We start from the raw sequence: 26,073 nt of genomic DNA on the forward strand, positions 1-26,073 counted from the left end.
GGCCGGATCCGGCCCATCAGGGCTTTGGATCCGGCCCATCAGGGCTTTGGATCCAGCCCGCGGGATTGCCAGCCCACGGGATTTGCCACCCCAGTGGAGCCATGGGGCTAAGGCAGGCTCCCTGGCTGCCCTGGCCCCATGCCGCCCCCAGAAGTGGCCAGCACCATGTCCCTGCAGCCCCTGAGGGAGCGGGGGGGCAGAGGGCTCCAAGCACTGCCCTCACCTGCGGGCACTAGCCCCCATTGGCTGGGAACGGGGAACTGTGGCCAATGGGAGCTTTGTGGGAGTTACCCGCAGGTGAGGGCAGCTCACAGAGCCCTCTGCCCTCCCCTCCCCCAGGGGCCGCAGGGAGCCTGCCTTAGTTCCGCTGCGCGCTGCTTCCACCCTTGAGCTGCTCAAGGTAAGCAGCGCCAGGTTGGAGCCTGAACCCTTCCTGCACCCCAACCCACTGCTCTGAGCCCCCTGCCTCCGCTTCCACCCCTCCTGCACCCCAACCCCTTGCCCTGAGCCCCTTCCTGCACACCGTACCCCGACCCCAGCCCTACATTCATGGCCCTGTATGCAATTTCCCTACCCAGATGTGGCCCTCGGGCCAAAAAAAATTGCCCACCCCTAGTCTAAATAGACAAGATCGGGAGTGGGGAGAAGGAATTCAATATACAAGCAAGTGATCAGGGAGGTTGGGAGATGAAATGCCAGGTCCAAGAGTTTTGGGGATTACTGGGTGGTGTGTAGCTGGGGAGTGGCGGTGATGTAGGGAAGGAGAGGTTGAGTTGTAGGAGAGGAGGTGGGAGGGCAATGGAGAGGTTGTGTTTGTGACTGCAGCAGACTTAACCAGTCCAAGTTAGGTGTAGGTCAGGACATCCAGTGGTTGCCGCCATGCAGAGTTTGGCCTTCATAGTCTAGCGGATTTTATAAGGTGTCCTGAAAGATCACCCTTTTCTACTCCCATGCAACTGGTGTGGGAGAGTGGACCAGGCTGTTAGTGTCTAGAGCATTTGAGTGGCTAGATTCAATGAGCAGACAGGGAATGAGGGCTGGTGGGTCCCAGACTGCAGTTGCTTCCTTCTGTGACTGTATAAGTTGAGCTCCCTTTAGAGTTTGTAAACAGTGTGATCTAGTGGTTAGGGCAGTAGAATGTGTGTCAGACCTCCTTTACCCAGCGTCACCAAAGATTTGCTGGTGTGACTCTGAGCATGTGACTTCACATCTCTGCATGAGTTTGTCCAGCTATAAAAAGGGCTTAGTGCTTGCCTCTCTCCCAGGCATGGTGACAAAAACATTAACGTTTATACAGTGCTGAAACAGAGGCTAGAACACTGGACTGAGACTCAGGAGGTCCGGGTTCAAATCCTGGCTCTGGTGGTGACCTCAGTTTCCTCACCTGTACAATGGGCATATTGATACTGCCCTCCTGTGTAAAGCACTTTGCGTTCTACTGATGAAAAGCACTAGATAAGAGCTTAGTTTTATTATTATGAGTCCCCAATCTGGGCCTCAGTTTCCCCACCTGTAAAAGGAGGATGATACTGGCTTTTGTAAAACACGTGGCATTCTACTGGTGAAAAGTGCTGTATAAGAGCTGGGTATTATTATTATTTTTTATTATTGGAAATGTATATGGCTGTGTAAGTGCTAAGCATCATTATTAGCGATGTTGTGGGGCTTTAATGTCTGTAAAACCCTTTGGGATCACCTGATGAAAGGGGCTGTTGTAGCAGATATGGAAAGGGACAGAAGGGAGATCTGTTACCAGGGGAAATCTCTCTCTCAATCTCTGAAGCTACGGATTAAAGCAGCTGTGCCCACATTAAATGGCTTCCTTCCCATCTCTTTCCCCACTGCCAGCTCCGCTCTGTCATTCACGTGTGTGTGGTACTGTGCCATTGTAACGGCCGGGATGGGCTACATCCTCCTCATCCAGCTATTGAACATCAGCTACAACGTGACCGAGAGGGAAGCTCGGCTGGCTCTGCGGGAGGACACCGGGCGCAGGCTTCTGGGCGGGATTGTGGTAGACACGGGCAAGTATAACCAGGGCTTCCTGTACAACTGGGGCCAGTTCTTGACCCTGGGGTCACCCACTCCTCAGCACTCTGCTGAAGACATTGTGTGAAATCCCTTTCGCACTGATCGCAGTGACATTCTGTGGAGGTGAATGGCTCCTTCCACAGGGATCCCACTGCCATTCCCTACGAACTTGGAGGCTGTGCCCATCTCATCATCTGTGTCTGAAGAGGCATTAAAGGACAGATAGCTCTTGTACACCGGAGGCCAAAAGTAGGGTGCAGAATGAATTAAGCCATATGCACCAACCAGGAGAGATGAAATCACACTCCTACCCCACCTGTCTCCACACAAAGAAATTATGCACAGTTCAGGAAGATTAACAACACAAGACTTTGAGAACATGGATGCTCCATGTCTAGATTTCAGAGCCAAGATAATCAAATGCCAGGCTTCAGGCCTCAGCTGGACACTGCAGGGTTCAGGACAGACTCCCCTCTCTTATCCACGTGCAGCATTTCACAAATGATGTGATGCCTTGTGCTGATGAGGCGAACTATAATGTGTACCAAGAGCAAGCCATTCCAAGAGACAGGATCGCAATCATAAAGGATTAAGGGGAAGATATTTAAAAGGGGCTTTGTCTTGTGGTAGCTTTAAGAACCAACTAGGAACTCTCTTCTCTCTTGTGGGCATATTTTTCAATCTTCCATTCCAACCTATCCATAAAGCTGCATCAGCTATTAGTGCTTCTCAAGTGCCTTTGTGAGCAGTACAGCTATAGGGCTGTTTGAGGTCCTGTCCTCTCTTAGCCGCCCCCAAAGGGGCTATTCCATCTGTGTGTGAGCGGAGGACTGATCCCTCCTGTGCCAGTGATTTCTTTCCTCTGCTTCTCTGAGTTGATCCAAGAGCTTGACTCCCTTGAAATATTTTTGTTCCATTAGCAATTGCTAGCACCACACAGCTGGTAAATATTTTTCAAGTAAGAAAGCTTTAAGTTCCCAAGTAGCTGTTACTCATTCTGGGGCAGTGGCCCAGATGGGAAGTAAATAGACCCTTGTCTGATGCTGCTACTGGCTTGTGATTTCCCCCCCTCCCTGTGATGAAAGAGGAATAATAGTACTCCTGGGAGATGGCTCACAGCTGAAGTACAGCTGCCCAGATCTCTGTCCCCCAATCATTGAGAATGTGCTCTACCCCCAGTAGACCTGCTTCTCAAAGGAACTGGAAAGGCAAGATTTAACTCTGAGGTCTGGGGATGAGGGGAGGGTTTGTTGGGCCTCACAGAAGACTGCTAAATGAAAATGTTGGTTGCAATGTTGTATAGTCAGGATATTAGAGAGACAAGGTGAGTTGGGTAATATCTTGTATTGGACCATCTTCTCTTTGGTGAGAGAGAGAGAAGCTTTCAGGCTCGCGTGATCTGAAGAAGAGCTCTGTGTAAACCCAAAACCTTGTCTCTTTCACCAACAGACGTTGATCCAATGAAAAATATTACCTCCCTCACCGTGTCTCTCAAGTGAAATGGTTGGCGGGGGTTGCTAGAGGCCTGTGAGGACTGAGTGCACCTGCCTCTCAACCACACCTACCTGGGCTCCAGTTTTAGCTGAAATCACAAGGGATGTCATTTGGCAGATCTTATGTCTAGCCCTGTTTGTGCACATTGTAAACACCACTGTAATTTGATATGCCTGGCTAGACAAGCCCTGGGCTCAGAGAGCATTGGAGTATTGTAGATCCAGACTGAGATGCACCGGCAGAGATGAGAGGAATCTCACTCTAATTATTAATATGCGTCCACTCCACAAAAACAACAATCAATGAGTAGCCCCCTTGGTGGCAGACAGACCAAGGACTGATTGGAGACTTGAACTCCCCTCTCCTTGCTTAGAGGTCAACTCTTTAGGGCAGGGTTGATAAAGTGTATTACCAAAGGGTGTGTGTGGGGTGGGGGAGGAGAGAGCAAAAAGGCAAGCTTCCCCCCCCCGTCTTACTGTACATTCAGTCCCCAATCTGCTAGTCTGGCACCTGTCACCATCACCGCTCAAGATACAATGCCCAAGTTCAAGTCAATATGCCCCTCTTTACACTGTTCTGTTGCTTGCTAAAGTGGTATATGCAACTTCTGTGCCCTACAGCATAATTAATGAGCCTTAGGGACTGCTGTGCTTGGAGCCCAGTGACATGGAAAGAGCTGCTGACTTGTGCAGTCCCCTTTTTGTGATCACTTTAAAGAGGAGAAACCTCTGTCTCCAGTCAGAGGGAAGGAAAGAAGAAAATCAAGAGATGTGGAGACCTCTGGCCCTTTATTATCCCCATTTCAATGAGAAAGCAGTCACATGGATCACACTGCTCGTCCACTGGCATGATTAGTTTCTAAGGTGCCACAAGTACTCCTTTTCTTTTTGCGAATACAGACTAACACAGCTGTTACTCTGAAACCTGGCATGATTATGATGATCTCACTTCTCCTGGGACTGGAGTTATGTTCATATCAAGAGCTTGCCTTAATGCTACTTAACTGCAAATGTGTCTGTAGCAGAAATACATTTAGTGGGGCTGTGGGGAGCCTAGATGGAAAAGTTCTGCCTCATACAGTGATCTCTCTCAAACCTCTGTCCTGTTGGGAACTTGGAAAGGTTGAGATAATGTTGCCTTCTGGGCAGAAAAAAGCCACTAGAGGGCATGTGGTGTAGAGCACAGAACTAGGAGCTAGGACCTTGGGCAAGTCACCTAACCTTTCCATGCTTGTTAACCCCTCTGTGAAGGGGGAATAAAACTCTGAACTGGTGTGTTTACCAGTGCCATCTAGTGGGTGGAATTGGAGCTGCTCAACTGTGTGTCAGGCCCAAACAGCTTCAAGTGGTTAGAGGCCTGTGTTTTTGCTGCAGGAGGATCTGAATTTTATTCCTACTGCATGGGAAGTTCTAAGTGGCCATAGAATGCACTCTGGTGGCAAATGCACTGTCTTAAATGGCCACCTTCTTGTTTACAGTCCTAGCCTTCCTGAGAGAGGATTACCTCATGAATGTCTTTGGAGAGGGAAAGCACAATGTTGACTTTTTGCTCTGTTTGTACAGTGCCTGGCACAATGGGGTTCTGGTCTATGATTGGGGCTCCTAGGCACTATAGTGATATAAACACTAATATCGGGAAGTAATGCTGTTCTGTCCTTTTCATGGTAAGAGCTTCAGATTTACTCTGTTTTGGGATTTGGAGCTTCCTTTGAGGACCTACAGTGCAGCAGAAAGTCCAAGAAGGGCAATGCCCCCCTCTTCATTTCTATTGAGGGTGGATTATCTCACATTCTTTGCTTTGCCCACCCTTAGTCCAATGACACAAGGTTAAACTTCCAGCCAAATGTTAAAATCCACCACAGTAGTGGACATAAAGAGAGAGTCTTGGGGCTGTGAAAAAGGGATAGAGATGCAGTTCGTGCAATAAAGGAAGGCAGGCTGGTGAGGGATAGATGGGGAGCACACTGCATTTGACAGATGAGCTGCAGGTTGGGCACCCAGCTGGGTCCAACAGATACTTAAATCTAAGCTCCTTGGGGCAGGGAGCAGTCACTTACTTGTCTGTAAATTGTCATGCATGCTCATAACAATCACAAAATCGTTACCATTCTGGCCCTTTAAAGGCTCTCCTGAGCTGCAGAAGAGGAATGTCTAGAGCTGGTAAAAGTCTTGGGACTCTAGCAAATTTTTAAATTGTTTTTCCTGGTTTTCTGCCTCAACATTTTGAAATGTAAAAAGATTTATCCCGTTTTGGTAGCATCCTTCTTAGAGACTTTCAGTGCTATTGAGTGGGATTCACTTTACACACCAGGAAGAATTTTAAAGGACTAGGACTGTCATAATACTACTAAAATTGCACAGATACTAGCATCCTGGTTGGTGAATTTTAGTGAAAGCTGTTGCAGTTAAATGCACGATACGAGCGATAACTTGGCACTCTGCCATAACTGCCTCTTCTCAATTTTGCATTCGTGCTCTGGTAGACGAGTGACCTTTTTTTGAAGACCATTTCTTGACTTTCACCTTTACCCAAATGACGGAAGTCCCTGCTGACCAAGAAATGCCAGAGATTCCAATCCTATTTCAGACTCCAGGCTGTAATGGTGCTTTCCCCCTTTGAAACAGACTGCTTCGAGTGTCTTAAAAAAAATCATGCGCTTTAAAGGTTTCTTCTCTAGACAAACGAATTCTGCCTAGTGTCTTAATAATCACATGCGCTATGGCTTCCTTCCCTGTGTAAATGCATATTGCCTCATTAGAGCAGGATGTGTGTGTGTGTGTGTGTGTGTGTGTGTGATTATGGATGTATTTTCCCTATCTCTACTATGTTTTCAATGGAGGCACCGGCAAGGATGTTTGTCAAATGAAAACCCTGCAAGGGACGAGGTGAGATCCTTCCTGAAATCAGGAATCTGACTTCCCAAGAGTTTACGTCATTAGGGAAATGGTTTTAATGATAAAATGAAAAATACAGTGTCTGAAAGAAGAATTGCTTCTAACCTGGTTGTTTTTTCTTAAATGACAGGAGGAACCCTAAATATAAAATGCTGTTGTGTGAGCTTTATTAAAAGGATTGTGTTGGGTGGCCACTTTGTAACATGCCCAGTGTTTTCAGAGGGGTGTAGTTATGAGTTCAAATAAATAAAAACTATCTTTAGAGTGGTCTTGATTAATTTATACTATGTTACAGTGCAGATTAACTGAATGCTTCCGGCCAATCGTACTGGGTTACAGAGACTTGCATTTCTAATCAAATCCAGCCAGGTCAGTAGTGCCTGAAAGCTACCGCCATCTAGGGGCTGTGAAATGAATTTGGATGTTGGGGGGAGATGGCCCAATTCCCAGTGAGTAAGCAGCCATAGCACGACACCATCATCACATCTGGTATTGCCTAGTCACTCCTAGTCTCAAAGGGAAAAGGATTGAACTTCCCCAAGCGTTTCCTCATAATCTCGAGGACATAGGTTTCGACCATTTAAATTCTGCATCAATTCAAGTTTGAAAGCTGGAGGCAAACTCTAAAACAGTCACCAGCTGAGGCTGAATCTATTTTCTCATTATGCCAAAATCTCTTACCACCAAGGGTGTGAGGTGTAAGTGTTTGATGGGATAAATCTTAAATTTGGAAAACCATAACATCCACTCAGAATGTTTTACAGGTGTCCTGTACAATCTGCCAATAGCCTTATCAGAAGGAGCCTGGGCTCTGGCTGCTCTGTGTGCGATTATTTCAGCTGTTTGGCTGAAATCAGCGGGGGCAAGGTCTGATTGAGAAGAAAACTGGTGTTATGGTAAAGTTTCATCCCTGTGGACTTTAGTCCCAAGAGCTGCATTTCTAACCCATTCACTAGCACTAAATTCATGAGAAACTGCACCTATCTGAACTGTTAAATCCTAGACTGTGAGGGACATAACTGCAGCAGTCCAGGCCTTCACAGGCATCTGACAAAAAGCTAAGCACCTCCCAGTGACATGGTCCCTGCTGGAATCCTCCAAACTAGGAAGTCTGCCAGAGTATGGGTGGGTCTGCTAAACTAGCAGGAAGAAAAGGGAGGATGAGAATGCTGAAGAGCACCTAGGGCCCATCTATCATGCATAACCATGGGTTTGAGATACCTCACGTTTTGTGTGCTCTATCTAAGATGCATTATTTTCAGAGATAGTGCTGAGCAAACACTAAGTGAAGTTAGTAAGATCTGTGCATGCCCAGCTCAAACCCAAGGTGCCACAAATTTAGCATCCAAAAATTGAACCCATCTGTTTCAAGCCATATGAGGGGTTGGTTCAGAAGAACCTTCCCCCAGGGCAAGGTTATTCCAGAATCTTCCGTTGCCCGTGCCAGACACAGGATAGCGGTGGATGATGTCCTGCTCCAGTATGGCAATTCCTATGTTCCCACAGCTGTCCCTGGAAAAGCCCTGAACTGTCCCGTCACCAGCTGCCTGCTGCTGTACCTTGATGACAAAGGCAGGGTCACATTGGGTTTCTCATCTCACTAACTGCAATTTTACCTATACCAGGAATCCAGCCTTAGAGGGGGGCAGCGGGAGAACATACCGTTCCCACATGACAGCTTCCTGACTGGTGCACGAATACAGGAGGATGAGGGAGGATTAAAATGTTCTCTCTATAAAAAGGAGGCTGGTAACCTGAGAACGGAAGGTCTGGCTCTAATGCATCCTAATATGTAGAGACTGCACTGGTGAGATTTCCGCGGGTCCAGTGTGCACCAAGAGGCAGACACTGCTGCTACTGTTCCATCATCACACATTAGCCAGGAATGCACCAATGGGTGGAGGGGAGTCTAAATTGCATTGAAGAATTGAAGCTGGCTAGGTTGGTCCTCCGCTCATCCCTTCTGCCCATGTTCCCAGTCTGCTGATCTTTCTCCAAAGGAGATCTTATCCCTTCTGCAGTGCCCACCCTCTCCCCCACCTACACAAGCAATCTCCCCAGTGCCCTTCCAGCTGCTGTTCTCTCACACAATCTGACCTTAATGCTTCCAGCTGATCTCCCACCACACTCACCTGTCCTCCATCCACACACCTTCAACTCCTTTCCACCCCAAGGTAAGTGCCCACATGACTTGACAGCAGTCAGGTCTGTAACCAAGATTTGGGCAACAGGCATGCCTTGTGTTACTTAGCATTTGAGAAGTAGGCTGTGGAAGGGAAAATTAGGGAACGATAGTCTTGTTAGGATAGAACTGAGGAGCTGTCTGGCTGTCATGGTACAGGGTGTGCTTTGTAACTCGCCCTGCTCTCCATCCAATCCTCGCACCCAAGTAGGCAAAAGCCTGAGAAGAGAGGAGCCCTTGTTTCCAGCTTTGTTACACCAGTGAGAGAGAAGCAAATTCCAGTCTCCAAATGCCTGTGTCTATTGCTCAGGTGTTCAGAGCTGGGGACTGTTAGGAAGAATGCCCTAGCGGATCTCAGCAGGCATTGCAATCACAACTATCTAATATAGACACGAGATTTTTTTAAACAACTGTACTAACCAAATCCCCATGTGTAGGCTAGAGCACTATTTCTTAACTCAGCTGCAACACTTTGTAACAAGTTAAGGCCTAATCTTGATTAGGATGTAAAGGGGTGATGGTAGCTCATGTTAGTTAGTGTCCAGCAAACGCTTTCTAAACCTCTAATCGAGACAAGGCAAGTTGTACTTCAGCACATGCTAAACTATTAGAGTTAAATTAACTTGTGGGGAGCCCAGGCTTCAACACCACCACTTTAGCTTATGCTAAAGTTCAGCTTGCCTTGTTCTGGACTAGAGTTTTAGAAGTTATCTGATCATGGTAGCTAGCTTGATCTAACTAACAATACATCTTTAAATCCTAGTCTAGACAAGGCCTACGTGTGGTTACAAACAAAGGATGTAGCAGCACTAGGAACAGACTAGGAAAAAGGGGGCTTTTTTAAAAATGGAGCTAGTTGCTATGATTTGAAACGCCACTCAGCACCATGAGTAGATAGTTTCATGCCTATACACTTGAGTTAGCGGGTTGTGCTATAAGTTAGACTTGCTGCTAGGGTCGATCCCCATCCAACTAATGGTTTTAACGATGTTCAAGTGTCTACATAAAGTGCTATGTTTGTGTTTCAAATCCTGTTAGCAAACTCAATGGCAAAACACCTGCTTCTAAAGGTTAGCCTCCCTCTCCTCCCCCAATACAACAGTTTAGGAACAGTTCCTTATGGGGGCAGGGCTTCATGTAAAGCTCAGCAGGACATGGGTTGTTCAATGATGCAGCTATTTTTGAGGGTAAAAGGACTCCATTCATTTCATAGAATCATAGAATATCAGGGTTGGAAGGGACCTCAGGAGGTCATCTAGTCCAACCCCCTGCTCAAAGCAGGACCAATCCCCAGCTAAATCATCCCAGCCAGGGCTTTGTCAAGCCTGACCTTAAAAACTTCTAAGGAAGGAGATTCCACCACCTCCCTAGGTAACGCATTCCAGTGTTTCACCACCCTCCTAGTGAAAAAGTTCTTCCTAATATTCAACCTAAACCTCCCCCACTGCCACTTGAGACCATTACTCCTTGTTCTGTCATCTACTACCACTGAGAACAGTCTAGATCCATCCTCTTTGGAACCCCCTTTCAGATAGTTGAATGCAGCTATCAAATCCCCCCTCATTCTTCTCTTCCACAGACTAAACAATCCCAGTTCCCTCAGCCTCTCCTCATAAGTCATGTGTTCCAGTCCCCTAATCATTTTTGTTGCCCTCCACTGGACTCTTTCCAATTTTTCCACATCCTTCTTGTAGTGTGGGGTCCAAAACTGGACGCAATACTCCAGATGAGGCCTCACCAATGTTGAATAGAGGGGAACGATCACGTCCCTCGATCTGCTGGCAATGCCCCTACTTATACATTCCAAAATGCCATTGGCCTTCTTGGCAACAAGAGTACACTGTTAACTCATATCCAGCTTCTCATCCACTGTAACCCCCAGGTCCTTTTCTGCAGAACTGCTGCCTAGCCATTCGGTCCCTAGCCTGTAGCGGTGCATGGGATTCTTTTGTCCTAAGTGCAGGACTCTGCACTTGTCCTTGTTAAACCTCATCAGATTTCTTTTGGCCCAATCCTCTAATTTGTCTAGGTCCCTCTGTATCCTATCCCTACCCTCCAGCATATCTACCTCTCCTCCCAGTTTAGTGTCATCTGCAAACTTGCTGAGGGTGCAATCCACGCAATCCTCCAGATCATTAATGAAGATATTGAACAAAACCAGCCTGAGGACCGACCCTTGGAGCACTCCACTTGATACCGGCTGCCAACTAGACATGGAGCCATTGATCACTACCCGTTGAGCCCAACAATCTAGCCAGCTTTCTATCCACCTTACAGTCCATTCATCCAGCCCATGCTTCTTTAACTTGCTGGCAAGAATACTGTGGGAGATCATGTCAAAAGCTTTGCTAAAGTCAAGGAACAACACGTCCGCTGCTTTATTTGCAGATACAGCCACATTGTGTCAAACCACAAGACAAGAGTACTGACAACAGAAAGGCTTCCCGGGCTCTGCTCCAGTGCAAAAAGGCACGTTTCGGTTCTGCGCTTCCTGTCCCTTAGGGAGGAAGTTCAGTGTTTCAATTCGCCAGCCCTATGCTAAAGGCAGCAAAAATCCCTGGGGCAGTTTGGAAGCAAAGTGCACCTGGCCTGGAATTTATCCTGCCTTGATTCTCGTGTTCTAGCCCTGCTCACTGCCTGTCTGATGGGGTGTTGCTCTGGTGTGTTCCCACTGTGGGAAAGCAGCCTTGTGGCTAAAGAGTGACACCAACAGTCCAGTTTCCACTGTCATCCTCAGGTTAGACTGAACGGTAAAAGTGGCACTTGAAACACAAGTGGCCATGGGCCCTAGAACAGCTGCTTTGCCCCCCACTGCACCAAACCAGGAAGAGCTCCTGTCATTCACAGGGGTAAGCTCACATCACTAGCTGAAGCCTTCCACTTAGGTCCACTCTGCTCATCAAGGAGGGAGCGTTGCCCAGAGTCCTTCCTGTCATCTTCGGAAGTCGGGGAGAATTTCGGCTACTCTCTTGCGTAGCTGCTCTCTCCTTGCCTCTTTTTCTCTTTCCTCCTTCATCAGTGCTGGGTACTGCCTCCAGGCCCTGAACATGGTCAGTGTTATTCTCCTTTAAAAAAGGGAGAGGGAAAGGACAGATGAATGGACAGAGCCATCACACACGGCCATTAAAAGCCTCTGCTCTATTCTAAAACAGCCAGAGACCCCCAGGATTCATCCCCTCTATTGCTACAGTCAGGGCAGTGACAGATTAAAACTGTCCAGTGCAGGCAGTTTAATTACAGATGTCAATCATCCCAGAATACTAACACTGTGCCCTTCTCTCTTGCCTTCCCTCCAGATCTCACTCCTCTCACTGGAAGGATTCATTAGTCAGTGTTTGCTGCGTGCTCTGAAGATGAAAGGTGTTATATAAAGGCTAACGAGGGTCCTTGAGAAAGAGGAGGTGAAGGTGGCTTCTTCATGGGAGGCTCCCTCATGGAAGGAGTGAGAGAGAAGAGCAGCCTCATTCAGTGCAATTCAACGGCTTGCAGGCCCAGTCACTTCACTTCCAGTCTCTCTGGATTCTCCTCTACTCCTCCAGTTCACTGTGCCTGTCACCAATAACCAGGCACCATTCCGATCTTAGCCCTGTCAATCAGGTTCAGCATTAAACTATGCAGGAGTGTGAGCTAAACTTGCAAATTAAAACCAAAAAACACGTTGATTTCATTGACTCTTCCCATGAGCCAGTGATGGAGCTTGTCTGCATCAAACCCATAGGAATGGGATTTGACTTCTCTGCTTCCTGCAGTGTCTTTGAGACTTAGCTCTTCACTGTACTGACTGTAAGAAATGTCCTGTTAAACCTGCACTACAGCACAGCTATGGGAGAGTAAATTGGAATCTATTCAGCTTCATTCATCGTCAACAAAATTGTCAGCTTGGGACTGACAAAACTGCAGAATCGGGTAAGAGGCAGAAAGAACCACCTGGATTCTCAGATCCCAAGTGCTGTTTGCAGCTAATCAGTTTTGGATTCATAAACTGAGCCCATTCAATCTGCAAGGTCACCAAGAACAGCAGCTCTGGAAACCCTGCAATGTTATTCCCATACAATCACTTGACTCACTATCACTGTACGTAAAAGTTTTTCTAAGCTGGCTTTTTAACAGGAGCTGTGTGGCCAGATCCACTGACTGACTCCGAAAGTTTCAGCCGTTCATCATCTTCTCCCTGCCCCTCCTCCAGGGAATTCAGAATTGCTGAAAAGATTAAAGACCAAACTCCCTTTTCCAATCTGCATGGAGCCATCTTTCTTCAGATATTCTGCACCCATTGTCAGCCCTGTGCGTATTGTGAGACCAGAATATCACAAGCAAGAGCCGCCTTTCACATGTAAGTGACAGCAGGGTATTGTCTAAATATGGTGGGTTGAAGGGGAAAGGCCAGACACTCAAAAATGTCCCATAAGGTAGGTACATGCCAAGTAAGAACAACTCCCACTAGGGGAATATGTTTACCTATCACTGTGCTCAGCTGCGATCTTCTGCTTTTCCCATAATGCACTCTTCTCCTCGTTGAGCAGGTCAAACCATGCCCAGAACAACTTCTTCTTGAGGGAGGCTGCATAAAGCCTGCTAGCTCTCTCTTCCAGAGCAGAGAGAGAATCCTTGAGCTGGAGAAATGACAGAGGGAAAGAAGTAAGCTTGTTCTCCTGGCCTCCCTACTAAACAACCACAGAAGAGTATCAAGGAAACCTCTAGTGAAGGTAATGGGCATGGGAATGAGAAAGAGAGGCAGGGAAGAGCAACAGGCAGCGGAGTAAAGGGGTAATGACTGAGGGGAGCAAAGAGGAGGCTGTGATTGAAGGGGTGAGAAGACGAGCAATAGGAAGGGGGAGTGATAAGGGGAGGAAGGGAGCAGAGTGGAGTAAGGCAAGGGGTGATGCGGACAGGGGAGAAGGGAGAAAGGGGTTGAGGAGGCAAGTGACATGTGAAAGGGAGGTCAGTGTGACATAGCAGGCAGCATGCAAGGTTCATGTGATGCAAGGCTCACCTGGAGCCCATGGGTGCATGTGGTAGGCCCTGAAGTTGGGTTTGGAGTGTGAGAACAGTTGGTTGGGTTAGTAACATCCCCTCCCCTTTGGTCTGGACTCACCTTTAACCAGCTCCTGAAGCCCCTTTTGAGTAACATGCGGGACGAGAATTCCTCAGCTCGAGCCATCTTCTCAGCGAGGCTCTCCTGGATGTGCCAGAGCCAGGCCAGCAGGCACTTTCTTTGCAATCCCGAGCTGTGGTGCTTTTGTGCCACCTGAGCAGAGTTAGGAGGGAGAGAAAAGGGCCAGTTACCTAAATAAATATGTTGTAGGACTGCAGCCAGGGAAACTCCACTGCAAAACTACCTCAGCTTTAATGTAAAAGATCCCATGATGCACCATACCCAACTGTGCCACACTCTACACTGGCTTGACTATGTCTCTGACCAAGTGGTTGATCAGCTTGTGGACTGAGGACTGAAAGCCCCTCATGACTGCGAGTCATTTTTATCTTTGTATAACTGCAGATGCCCTCCTTACTCAGACAGAACGTCACACTGATTCTTACCACGCTATCAGCCTCAAATCTTGGGAGTATCGCAGGTAACTGCAGGCTAATCAGAAATGATTTACTTTCATCAGCTTTGAATTTGCTGTCTTTATTTCACTGTGTGCCATTTTGTTCTTGTACGCAGGGACATGGGAGCATCCAGCTGAGGTTTCGTCTGTCCTTCTTTATTTCATATACAACTACCATGTCTCCTCTTGCTCTTCTCCTTTCAAATGAAATAGTCCTAGGGCCAAATTTTCCAAAGCACTAAGGCTCAGACCCTCACAGGTATTTAGGTACTTGAAATTAATTGGTGTTAGATACCTAAATACCTTTGAGGATCCACTGCTGTGTGAATTTAATATTGGAAACATCCTCTATTAAGGAAGGATGCAGTGCCCTGCTCTTGCAGGGGGAGGGACTCAGTCAGTCAACAGTTTTTTCCATCTCCTTCTGCCTTCAGAGTCCATTACCCGTTTCTCCCCCACAACCCATCTGGCTGCTGCTTCCTCCCTTTCTCTTCCCTCAATAGGCACTTTACCACCATGTTGTCCTTGGCTTGCTCCCTCAGCCTCTTCCAGGGCTCCAGCCCCTGCTTTCTCAGCAGGACCTTCTCGTAATGGTCTCTGGCTTTTGCCAGGAGCTGCCGCTCTTTCTCCAGCCTTCTCTGCTTCTCCAGTTCTTTCTGCAATTCAAAGACCAGCAGTTTAACTCATCCGGGATGAAATGGATGGTAAGGCATATAACCACAGACAGTGAGTAGATGGGGATCCTGACCTGACCAGAAATAGGAATCTGCAGCTTGTGTAGCTACTACCACAAGGTGGCCAAACATCTCTGACACATACAAACGCATCAGCTGCTACTGGAATGAGCCAACCATGGCTGTGTGGAGCAAGGGGAACAGTCTCCTTCAAGAAATCATGAAGGCTTGAAACCATTTTGGAAGCATGACCACAGTATTAGAGAAAGTCACCCCCAACTTGTATGTCAAAGGAATGGAGAATCTAGCACGTGTATACATCGGTATGGCTCGGTCTCTCAGGGGTGTGAAAAATTCACACTCCTGAGACGCACCTATACCGACCAAGCCCGCTGTGTAGCTAGAGCTATGTCAATGAAAGAATTCTTCCATCGACCTAGCTACAGCCTCTTGGGGAGGTTGATTATCTACACTGACGGAAGAGCCCCTCCTGTCGGTGTAGGCCGTGTCTACACTGAAGTGCTACAGCAGCATTTAGGTTACTGAATGGGAGAGAGGAAGCATATCTCTGGGATTTGCACATCTCGCTGCTTGGGCTATTGCCACAGCTCCTTCCCAAGCAATAGCCTTGAGATGGCAGTTCCTGCCTGGCAGAAACTGCTGTTGTACCAGAGGAGATATTCCCATTCTTTGGCGGGAAGCTGCCACACTATGGAACTCTTTCTAGGGCTTATTTAGCTGAGGCTACATATTTGTTACTGGTGCAGCAGGGTATAGGGACATGAATGAAAGGAGCAACCCAGAACGAGGTGTGGGTACAGCACAGCCAGCCACAATGCAGGCTTCCCCCACACAGCCTCACTGATGCACCTCAAACCTGACAAAGCATCTGCAGGGACCATCAACTGGACAGTGAATGCAGCATCCCCAGTCCATTCAAACCTCAGCCTCTGTTGAAACTGCCAGTATGGGAGCATCCAAGAGTGATAGTGGGTTTTATTCTGTGGACACCAGTACAGTAACTGAGATACCAACTCTTTTCATTCTGGCCACTGAACAGTTGCCAGAGGGTAATGGCTTTTGCTCTCTACCATTGTGGATGTGGGGCAGAGGCACACAGTGTTCTGCGCACCAATTTCTGCTGTCTCCTCTCTTCCCTCCTCTTCTCCAGCTGGGCCTCTTTTTCAGCAGCCTCCTTCCTCTGACGCTCTTCCTCTTCGGCCTTCAGCTGCACCTTGAAAAGAAGGACATGGCTGGAATAAAACCAGATTCACCATATTTGAACGTTTACAGGAACAAAGGACATTCAGACCAAAGACCAGAGAGGTGAGCATCCTGCCTCTAGCAGTGACCAGCAACTATTGTGCAATGATGTACATTAGGGTGGGGAAGGACACTTCTTCCTGCAAGTGATCGCTGTACAGCCTGAAGCATTGCATTTGACAACCCTTCTCTGTGTCTGAATAACTTTACATATTATTGAAGGTTATTCAGTCCCAGTTTCTCACTCAGCCTTGAGTTTCACAGGCTACCTCTATGATCTCGGCTGTTCTACTTTTACTCCCACACAAAACCATCATGAAGTTAGTGTTATGGTGGCTCAACTGTATTTCCCTGATGTGCCATGGACACTAAAAATCAAGAAAGTTGTTTCACTGAGGCAACATTCACACCCAGCACAGCACCATTCTCCAAGCATTCACCCTCTCCTGTCACAAACTTCCCACATACCAACACCTTCTGTAGCACAATCACTTTCAGTTCAACAATGCTGTCACCTTCAGCACACACATCAAAGAACCAAAAACCACACTGTCTAAGCCCTCAAGGCGTGTCAGTCACAGATAGGCAAACCTATTTGTGTACCCAGGTGTACACAGTGAAACCTGGATCCTGGCCTGCCCACCAATTGAAACCTTCTCTACGGTTTGGTTAAGCCTCTTCAACCCACTTCCATCCCACAGGAGGCAAAACATCATTTTCTGGAGGATCCTTATTCTGAACTTCCTGATTTCAGTGCAGATAACATCACAACCTCAGCGTTATAGTAACAGCTGGTTGCATTTAAAAGGGCCACTCTGTCAAAGGAACATCTATGACAAATCCCAGCACAGACTATAACCCACAAGAGCCCCTGTGATAGAAGAACCATGGAGACTGGCTTGGCCTCCTTCCATTCCACCTAACTCAGGTCCTTGGTGAGATGCTGCTCTGTCTGAAAGCAGCTGGGCTCAGGATTTCATGTGGATTATCTGATCTTCTCATTTTCAGGATTTATTTCCCCTATAATAAGGTAATTCACATCTAAACAACTCCCTTCCTGCCTCTAACCTTCCAGGCATTTGTTTGAAAGTGCTACCTGAGCCTATACAGGTTGGAGATCCTGGAAAATACTTTCCATGGGTTAGGGTGGGGCTAATCACATTAATTACAGAGACACACACATACATGGTAAATCATCCTTATTTGCTGGTAGACATTTACTACTAAATAAAGAACTGTAGGATTTGCTGTACTGGATCAGATCAAAGGTTCATCAAGCTCCGTGTCCTCCTGATGTTACAGAAGAAGGTAAAAAAAACCACATACCTGGCTGGACGTGCAGTGCTGCACATGAGTGGGTGGAGCAGGGGAAAAAACCCGATCTGAGCCCTGTCTATGATAGCAAAAATCAGAAGTCCAACCACTTTCCTTAGGTTTAAGGACCTTGTGGAGGGAGAGACAGTTTGGCAGGTGAAGAGATGGTGACACTTTTCGGATGAGCTTAGGATTTTCAGGGACTCCCCCCAGATGCATAAGAGATGTTTTATTTCTAGAAGTGCTGAAGATGCAGCATGTTCATCCAGGAGCAAGAGAGGCAGAGAGTCTAGTATTTCACATCACTCAATGGTGACCCATGTGGACCATTCAGTACTGGAACTGATGGTCTCTGAAGAGAATCCCACCCCAGCCTCCCTGGTTGGAAGGATAGTAGGCATGAGGGAGGGGCTTGGACGAGGGGCAGAAGTGGGGAAAAATGAGCGACTTCAGCGCTCCAGCAGGGAGGTCAATCACTCACCAGGCTGTGTGGGTGGGGATGTCCTGCTGTGATAGGGTTTGTTTATCTGTTTTTGGGGTGTCTATCAGACACTTACCAATGGGCTCAAGTTCATCATGTAAATGAAGGAGGAGGTGCTTTTCCCAGCACTTGACTGTGAGGGGCTTCCTTTCACAGCCACTCTCTCAGCCGGGGTGTCTCAGATTAGCTCTCGGCTTTACTTACCAGTTTCTCCTCCTCTCTTTTTCTCTTGGCCTCTTCCAGTTCCCTCCTCCGTTCTGCTCGGTGAATTGCTCTCTCTTCCATGGCTAGAGAATTAGGACCAAGGAGACAAGAGGATTAGTATATACGAGCTACAAGGCCATGGTAGCAGTTTGGGAACAGGACGAATGTGCAGTTCTGTCTCCAAACTCACACTCGAGCTGGACTTGGCACCGTCAGTGTTGAGGAGCTCAGGTCCCGCCAGCTCTTCAGTCTGGCAGTGCAGTGGAGGACTTGTGGGAAGAAGTGACACTGGTTATGGGAGTGCCTGACATTGGTTATGACTGACCCCCTGTGGCCACCTCTCAGAGCAACATTGATGGGCTCGGATAGGAGCCACGTCCAGAATTTCTGCAACACAGGACCTTTAAGAGGAGGTAAATGCAGAGAATCTGTTCCTTTCCTCTTTCCCATCCCTATGAGACACATGATGGCCTTAGTAAGCTCTATATGTGATCAGAATATGCTAAGGCAGAGGTTCTCAAACTGTGGTCCGAGCTCCATTCAGGTGTTCCGTGGATAGTTCCCGCTACGGTGTGCACCTGGGCGGCTGCACACACAACAATGAAGGGCCACCCACCTAATTAGTGGAGCCGCGCAGGCGTGGCTCCACTAATTAGGTGTCTGGACCCTGGAGAAGACACCCATGTAAGCTGAGGTGGTGGCCTTGAGGGGAATAGGGAGGGGGCAGTGGGGTGAGAAGAGGGGTTGGGGGAGATTTGTGACGTGCAGGGCTGCAGTGGCCAGAGAAAGAGGCAACCTTCCCCAGCTCCAGGGCTGCAGCTGCCAGGGAGAGACCCCCCTCCTTCCCAACCCCAGCTCGGGGGCTGCCGCAGCTGGGGAAAGAGAGCACATTAGAAGGGTAAAACTACTGATATTAAAATATGAGTTGTGTGCTTTTATTTGTAGAACAAAAAACCGTGAATTATTATTAAGGGTTTTTTTATAGAGAGCTTTTATCCAATGCGCTTTACAATAGTTAGCTAATGGTACAAACAACATTTGGAAAGATCATTAAGTGGTGCGCCGAGACCCTCAGCAATTTTCAAGTGGTCCGTGGAAAAAAAAAAGTTTGAGAACCATTGTGCTAAGGATATTGAGCAGATAGTAGGTTCAGTATAATGGTACAGGACATTCTCCAAGCAGCCCTTCTCCATCCCCGGAAATGGCCAGTTTAGGTGTAGCAGAGAGTTCCCACTGATTTTGTTTGAGAAGCTAAGCAATGCTTCCTTGCAGTGTTTGGGGAATCATTCAACGCGGTTATAAATTATTCCAACATCCACAACAGTCTCATGTAGCTCATCAGCAAAAATGACCCACACCTGGGGTAACACAAAAGGAGACTCAATCCCCCAGAAGGCCTCATGTCTTTGCAATTTTGTTTTTACTGAATGGATGTGCTTGTCCACTGACGCCTCTGCTAGCAGAAGACACCTCACATTGGAAATAAACCATGCCTAGATGGTCAGCTTCCAGCCATCAGATCCTGGATCACAAAGATCACAAAAATCTTGGGGTTCACATGAAGAATTGATTTGAGACCAGAGGTTAGTCCATGGCAGAGTGATTGGGCTGACTTTTGACCTCTACTGTTCAAAGTCACAGCTTACCGCATAGTACTAGAGTTAAAATAGCGAGAACTAAGAGAGAGAGGGCATAAGCTAAAAAGGCCTCTCAGCAAATGTCAGCCTGATGCATGTACCATAGCAAAACTCCTGCCCAAGGCTGTAAGATGGGCATCTCTTATTGAGTGGAGAAAGCTGGGTTATGGGCACGATAGGGGAGGCCTTTGCTCTAAACTCTTCAAAAGTGATGAGTTTTGTCCTAAGTACAAGAAGACAAAGTGTCCAAGGATGGGACTGTATAGATTCACTCTCCTTGTGGTAACTGAAAACGGACTTACAAGGCAGGGAGGGAGCAGAGACAGAGAGAGTTGCCAGCATGACAATGCAGAGTCAATCAGGCATGGTCCCTAGGTTTTACTCTTCTATTCTCAGGCTATCCACATAAAACATCCTTTTCACAGCGTGGCTAGCACTTTAAAAGGAGCCCGTGCTTAATTTGTGCCAGGGCTTGCCAGGGCTGAGCCTCAGCACCTCTGGGCTTGGCAGTTCATAGTCCTGGCACCTCTAGGCTTGCTGCATCAGTTATGAATGTTAAAAAAATTGCTTGAGCCCCAGCACCTCTTTCATTACAAATTAAGCACTGGTCTCAGCCCCACCTGTGACATGGTCAACTGTACTCCTCAGGTGGGAACATGTGACCGGTGGGTCATGTGATTCAATCAGGGCCTCTTGGATAAATGAGGGAGAGGCCTGGATAGAGAAGTGACCCAGAGGTATCCGGGGAGAGAAACTTCATCAGTGGCCTAGCTGCTCAGAGCAGCTAGGCTCTTGTAGGGACCCTGAGAAACCAGGAGAGCAGCAGAAGGGTTTGCCTGACGACTTCTTGGAGCCAGAGAATTGGACAAGGCAGACAGAGGCCTGGGTAGGAAAAGCCTGGGAGTGGCTGCTTCAATTATTTTTGGGACCTTAAGCATGGTTTGAATTATTCTGAACTTTGTTAATTAACCAAACCCCAGGAAGGGCTGTTGTTATTACACTTGTGACAGGAGTCGAAACTGACGCAGAGTGCCACAGAACCGCCACAAGGGGGTGCTTAGGAGGCAGCTCTTGTTGCAACCCTCAACAGTCAGCCTACAATGCCTGGGATCGTTACCTCCCTTACCAACAAAAACTGGCAGTACACATCAGTCAGACTTTAAGAACAGTCCCATGGAGAATTTTTGTGATTCCTAGGTCTGTTTAAAATATTACTATGGCCACATTTTGGAAAAGCTTTCAAGCAGGCTAAGGCCTTACATAAGTTTATACAATGCTACAGGCCCTGGGAATGGTTAAAGGAACCTGATATTGCTTTAATAAATGCAACTCCCGCCCATCTGACACTTACACACCGCTCAATATAGACTGCAGGGGGGGAGGCAGTGAAATCACATGGGATGGGAAGGGAAGCCAGACTGCCTTTGTCTCTATAGCTTTAGCCTGCAGTAAAAGGATAAAGCGTGACATGAACAAAATGCCAGCTCTATAATTTCTTGTGTGGGGAAAAATCCAGCATGATCTTTGGGGACAACAACTCACCTTGGTTTACTGACCACAGAACTTGCAAGGACCCAAATGCCTGACTTGGATATTAAAGGGCCAGACCCTGTAACAAGCTGCGAGTGTATGCTTAAGGCAACCCACCCTTTTGGTGGTGGTGTTTAGTAGTTTTGATTCTGCTGGGAGGGGATTGAGTGGGTTTTGCTCATGCATGGTTGAACACCCATATGGAGGAGGGATGTGGAGAGGAAAGAGATGCTATTCTCTGGGAAGAGGGCAGGAATAGCCTTTACTACCAAGCAGAATGATACCTTTCAGCAGGTTTGAGCTCCTCCGGCTTTGGGTCACAGTCTTTGTGCTCTTTGGCCCCAAAGGTGAACTGTGAAGTGAAAGAGAAAAGAAACTAGCATCATCACCTTCCTTACGCAAGGAGGCCTTGTGTATAATAATCAAGGGTGAGAGTCCGGATTCATGGCTTCTAGTCTCAGTTTTGCTGCAGTCTCGTTGTGCGACCTTGGGGAAATCACTCAACCTCTCTTGGTCCCAGTTTCCCCATCTGTAAAACAGGGTAATAACATATTCCTACATCACAAGCAGGTTGTGAGACTCAAGTAACTAGCGCCTGTGAAGTGTTTTAAGATCCTTGGCTGAAGGATGTTAAGAAGCACAAAGTACTGATAGTGTTGTTGTACTAAATAAATCCACTTTGCTTCTATCTTTAACAATAGAGCATTTTGCATCCCAAGGTGCCTTACAAGTTTAACATGCCTTCGGGGCAATGCAAAGCAGTTAGAGCAGCGTCAAGGATCTGGCCCAGCTAACGCCACACTTGGTACTGGCTCAAAAGGAAGAGCAACTCCTAGTGCACCATTAACACCACTTTCAGGTGCACAGAGGTATTGCATGGAGGTTTACCATGCGAGTGCTGACCCAAATGACCTTGTTCAGCTTGTGAGCAGGAGTAAGGTGCTCTGGATAGTACAGTCTGCCCCCACTATGGCTCAGTAAGGTGGCCGTACCTTAAAGATGACACGCTCTTGCAGCGTGACAGATCCCCTCTCTTCAGCATTTTTTCCTTAATTTTTGGGACTGGATTGTTGAGTGCCATGGTGACAGCTGTGGCTTGCTCTGCCTCTTGCTTAGCCCTCCTCAGCCATTGGTTTTCCTGCAGTTCGAGGATCACCTCCTGCTGTTCTTGAAGCTGCCTCCTCTGCTTCTCAATCAGCTGCTGCTGGAAGGCATAGCGGTGCTCAAAGTGGCCCCTGAATGCAGGGGCCACTTTTTTCCCAGGTGCCCCAAACCATTGTATGGGACTGACTGTTTGATGACTGGATTCAGCGTGATCCTGTGAATTCACAGCAGCGTGTTGTAGGGCAACCTGCCAGGCATACTTGAGCTTCTTGCATGAATGAAGACTGGGTGTCTGACCAGCACCCTGACAACAGGGTTCTACAGGATTGATGGGCTCCTCCTGAAGAAGGGGTGTTTCAGTCACCTGCAAGGGAAGGATTCTGCACTGACTGAAGTCAAGACCTCTGCTGCCCTTGAAGAGCTAGGAGCATTTTTCTGAATGGAGCAACAGTGAAATCAGTCTGAGAGGCAGGGTAACCTCAGGTGTGTACTCTGGACACAATTCTTACCATTTGTAGTGCTATCCCAGGGTGGGAGGAGGTACAGGAGCTACAAGGTTGGTCCACACCATCCAAGTCTCCTGAACTGGCCAAGTCCATCTGGATTATGGTTGGTATGTACCCCTGGAGGATTGGACAGGATTATTATGGGGAGGTCCTGTGGCTCAGAAGTGTTGTAATGCAGTTGATGACACGGGATATTAATTCAGTGAGTAGGTCTAAACCCAAACGATGTTAATGAACTCTTACTTGGACTCAGGTGTTCTGATTAGGCATTAAGGCTAAGATTAAAAGAAACGCAGCTGCGACAAGGGGGTCTACAGGACCAATCTATCTGGCTAATTAAGGAAAATGTGAAGGGACTGATTCACTATGGAACTACTCTAGCTTTACACTACAGAGATGCACTGAAATTAAAGTAGTTACACAGTCATAAAACTACAGCATGGTGATAAACCAGGCCCAAACTTTAAGACATGTGGCCTTCCCTCTCAGAATTGTATGATTAGTGAATACTTAAGTCTCAGATCTAATTCCTAGGCCAAATTCTGCCCGCAATTACAAATATGACACTCCCATTCTAATGGGAGTATCTCAGTGAAGAAACTGTCCCACTGGTGTTGCAAAGATGGAACTGGAGAATTTTTTCAATTATCCCCATGCAACCTCACTGAGCTCAGAAGAGTTACATTGGTATAAGTGAAGGAAAAGCTTGGCCTGACGTGAGTATATATTCATTTTTTAATTATCTATATTATGGTAGCACCTAGAGACCTCTGTCAAGTATCAGGGCCCTATTATGCTAGGAACAATACAACACCTAAGGAAGATGGTCCTGCCCGATAGCTTACAATCCAATTGTGCGCACACTTATTGTTTTCTTTGATGTGCATTTCCTGGACGCTTCCTGGGCCAAATTCAGCTCTCTTATTCTTTAAAGTAGAGAGGATTGCACTCTGTTTAACCAAGGGCAGACTTTAGCATTTTCTTCTATTACCATGGTTTTAGTCAATGTACATGGTTCTTTAAAATCACTTTTTTAAAATGACTCAATATGCTAATCTCCCTTCCAAAGCGATCAAGAGAATGCATGCCTCAGTTGGTAGACGCTACACGGTGGGATTATACTTTAAAAAAAAAAATCCATCTCTAGTGCTTTCAAAGTCTACCACCTTCCCCATCCACCTCTGATCTTTAAAGACTCGTTTCTAGAGTGCCTGAACGACTGCTGGAATGTGCACATGACATAACAGGAAGATGAAGCTGCACTAGGAGAGTGCCCATCCCTGTGTCATAAAGCACCACAGAGGTTAATAGAGCTATGATTAATCACTGCGGGAGAGACTGGGATGAGGAAACATATGGGAAAGAACTTTTACCTCCTCTTGCCTCACAGGTTGATCCTGGGTCACCTTTCTCATCCTGGTCCTGCCAACATCCCATGATCCGTCTGTGCCAAGTTTCCCCACTGATGCTGCCTCCAGCAGCTGTGCCATCTTCTTCCTAGTTTCCTTCTGTCTCAACTGTAGCTTTCTCTTTTCAGCCTCGGCTCTGCTCCAGAGCTGCCACTCTATAAAGCAGCACCGTAAAACCTGTCTCCGGTTATGCTCAATAGCCAACTGTTTTTTCCTGGAAAATAAAGCACTCCCATTACCAACAGACATTGGACAGGCCTCCCTCCTAGCCTGCTTAAAATTAATAATACCCCACTCTTATCTAGCACTTTTCATCAGTGGACCTCCAAGTGCTTTACAAAGGAACTCAGTGTCATTATCCACATTTTAAAGATGGGGAAACGGAGACTCCAAGACATGAAATGACTTGTCCAAGGACACCCAGCAGGCTAGTGGCAGAGCTGGGCCTAAAACCCACATCTCCTGAGTCCCAGCCCAGTACTCTATCCATTAGGCAACACTGTCTCTCCAGGTGTTGGCATTTACCAAATTGGTGGAGCAATCCAGAACAGGTCATGAGATTTCATATTTTTATGAGGTCTGCTTGATATCACTTGATTCTGGAAGTCTTTGAAAACCATCTATTTCTACTAAAGGTGAAAGGATGCTTGTGATGCATACAGAAGGCATGAACTGGGTTCTTTAAATATTTTCCTGCTTGTTTTACAGTCCCCATTTTCACTCCTCTTTTACAGCACAAAGATGAGAAGGATACACTGTTTCCCTCTTCAGCTGTCTGGAGGTGAGGGGTAGCCCCACTTGCAGAATACGCTGCTGTGTATGGGGAATCCAATCAGCAAGCTCCTTCTTGAAGGCATCAGGCCTAACTAATTGCTGATGTAACTCCAGTCGATGACTGGATTCATCAGGGATGAATTTGGCTCACTCTTTTTCCTCCAGGCCCCAAACACATGACGAGCCAATGAGGGAGGTTCCATGAAGGACACCCAAACAAAGAAATTAGAGATTGTTGGAAAGAGGCGTTCAAGTCTCTGCTCAGATCCAGCTTCGTTTCAGTGTATGCCATGGTGTCTCCAACTGCGGGTGACATGTAGATTTTCTAGGAACAAGGCTTTCCACATGCTCCTAAATAGACCGTACCATTTCACAACCCTCCGCTTAGCACTAGACTCTGTTTGAAGGCTGCTAGCTTCTCTGTGAGAAGGAGGCATTCCGTAGGCTAAGGGCCACTACCTGTTTTGATCCCTGAGATGAGTCTCCAACTGCTCAGTCTCCTGCTCCAACTTCTGGACCCATGTATAGTTCCTCCAGGCTCGCAGGGCCTTCAGCTGGTACTTCCAGTCAGCAAGGGCCTTGGCTTTCCCCATTTTAATCCTATGATCCAGAATGAGTTTGTACCAAGCGGAGAAATGCTGCTGTAGGCACTGCAGTGAAAAGGTGAATAGAGCCAGTGAACGAGAACATTTCATCACAAAAATGCTGACCCTCACAATCCTTCCCTGGGCCTTTCCTTTTGAACAACCCCTTACTATCTTCAAACCCCCAGCAAACACTTCCGGAGGGCGGAGGACTAATGTGAGGAGAGCAATGCTTATTGTGCAGTTCTACTCTGAAAACTGACTGTAAAAATAGCATCATGGGACCCCATGTTTATTGTTTCATGGTGACTCCAAAGCAAAATGTGCTCAGCTTACAAGTAAAAAGGAATAAACCATGAGAGAGAAATATAAATTCTAGAATCAGAATTGTCTCTAAATCTAGAAAGCATATAATTCTAGAGAAGGGTGAACTCAATGTA

At 47.2% G+C, this 26,073-nt stretch overlaps 2 protein-coding genes across 5 annotated transcripts in view; one reads left to right on the forward strand and one right to left on the reverse strand.

Moving 5' to 3' along the window:
* The window catches only part of ZDHHC23 (zDHHC palmitoyltransferase 23), a 40,675-nt gene that overhangs the window by 4,210 nt on the left and 10,392 nt on the right, over nucleotides 1-26,073 (forward strand). For 3 of the 4 annotated variants that reach the window (XM_077822269.1, XM_077822260.1, XM_077822277.1), the window contains one exon: nucleotides 1,849-3,077. In XM_077822269.1, coding sequence (XP_077678395.1) covers nucleotides 1,849-2,116 — 268 coding nt within the window. In that variant the 3' untranslated portion in view covers nucleotides 2,117-3,077. Of the gene's footprint in view, nucleotides 1-1,848; nucleotides 3,078-11,897; nucleotides 12,935-26,073 lie in introns of those variants that run through there. The other variant, XR_013346685.1, reaches the window with a different exon arrangement.
* Nucleotides 10,956-26,073, reverse strand: part of CCDC191 (coiled-coil domain containing 191) — a 31,559-nt gene continuing 16,441 nt past the window's right edge. Inside the window, exons 8-18 of the mRNA XM_077822234.1 lie at nucleotides 25,509-25,699; nucleotides 24,240-24,489; nucleotides 22,870-22,983; nucleotides 22,249-22,724; nucleotides 21,541-21,608; nucleotides 18,090-18,172; nucleotides 15,960-16,061; nucleotides 14,666-14,809; nucleotides 13,697-13,849; nucleotides 13,060-13,214; nucleotides 10,956-11,666 (exon numbers count right to left, since the gene is read on the reverse strand). Coding sequence (XP_077678360.1) covers nucleotides 11,534-11,666; nucleotides 13,060-13,214; nucleotides 13,697-13,849; nucleotides 14,666-14,809; nucleotides 15,960-16,061; nucleotides 18,090-18,172; nucleotides 21,541-21,608; nucleotides 22,249-22,724; nucleotides 22,870-22,983; nucleotides 24,240-24,489; nucleotides 25,509-25,699 — 1,869 coding nt within the window. The 3' untranslated portion in view covers nucleotides 10,956-11,533. The remainder of the gene's footprint in view (nucleotides 11,667-13,059; nucleotides 13,215-13,696; nucleotides 13,850-14,665; nucleotides 14,810-15,959; nucleotides 16,062-18,089; nucleotides 18,173-21,540; nucleotides 21,609-22,248; nucleotides 22,725-22,869; nucleotides 22,984-24,239; nucleotides 24,490-25,508; nucleotides 25,700-26,073) is intronic.

This window comes from Eretmochelys imbricata, chromosome 1, assembly GCF_965152235.1.
Source record: "Eretmochelys imbricata isolate rEreImb1 chromosome 1, rEreImb1.hap1, whole genome shotgun sequence".
In the NCBI taxonomy this organism is placed as follows: domain Eukaryota; kingdom Metazoa; phylum Chordata; order Testudines; family Cheloniidae; genus Eretmochelys; species Eretmochelys imbricata.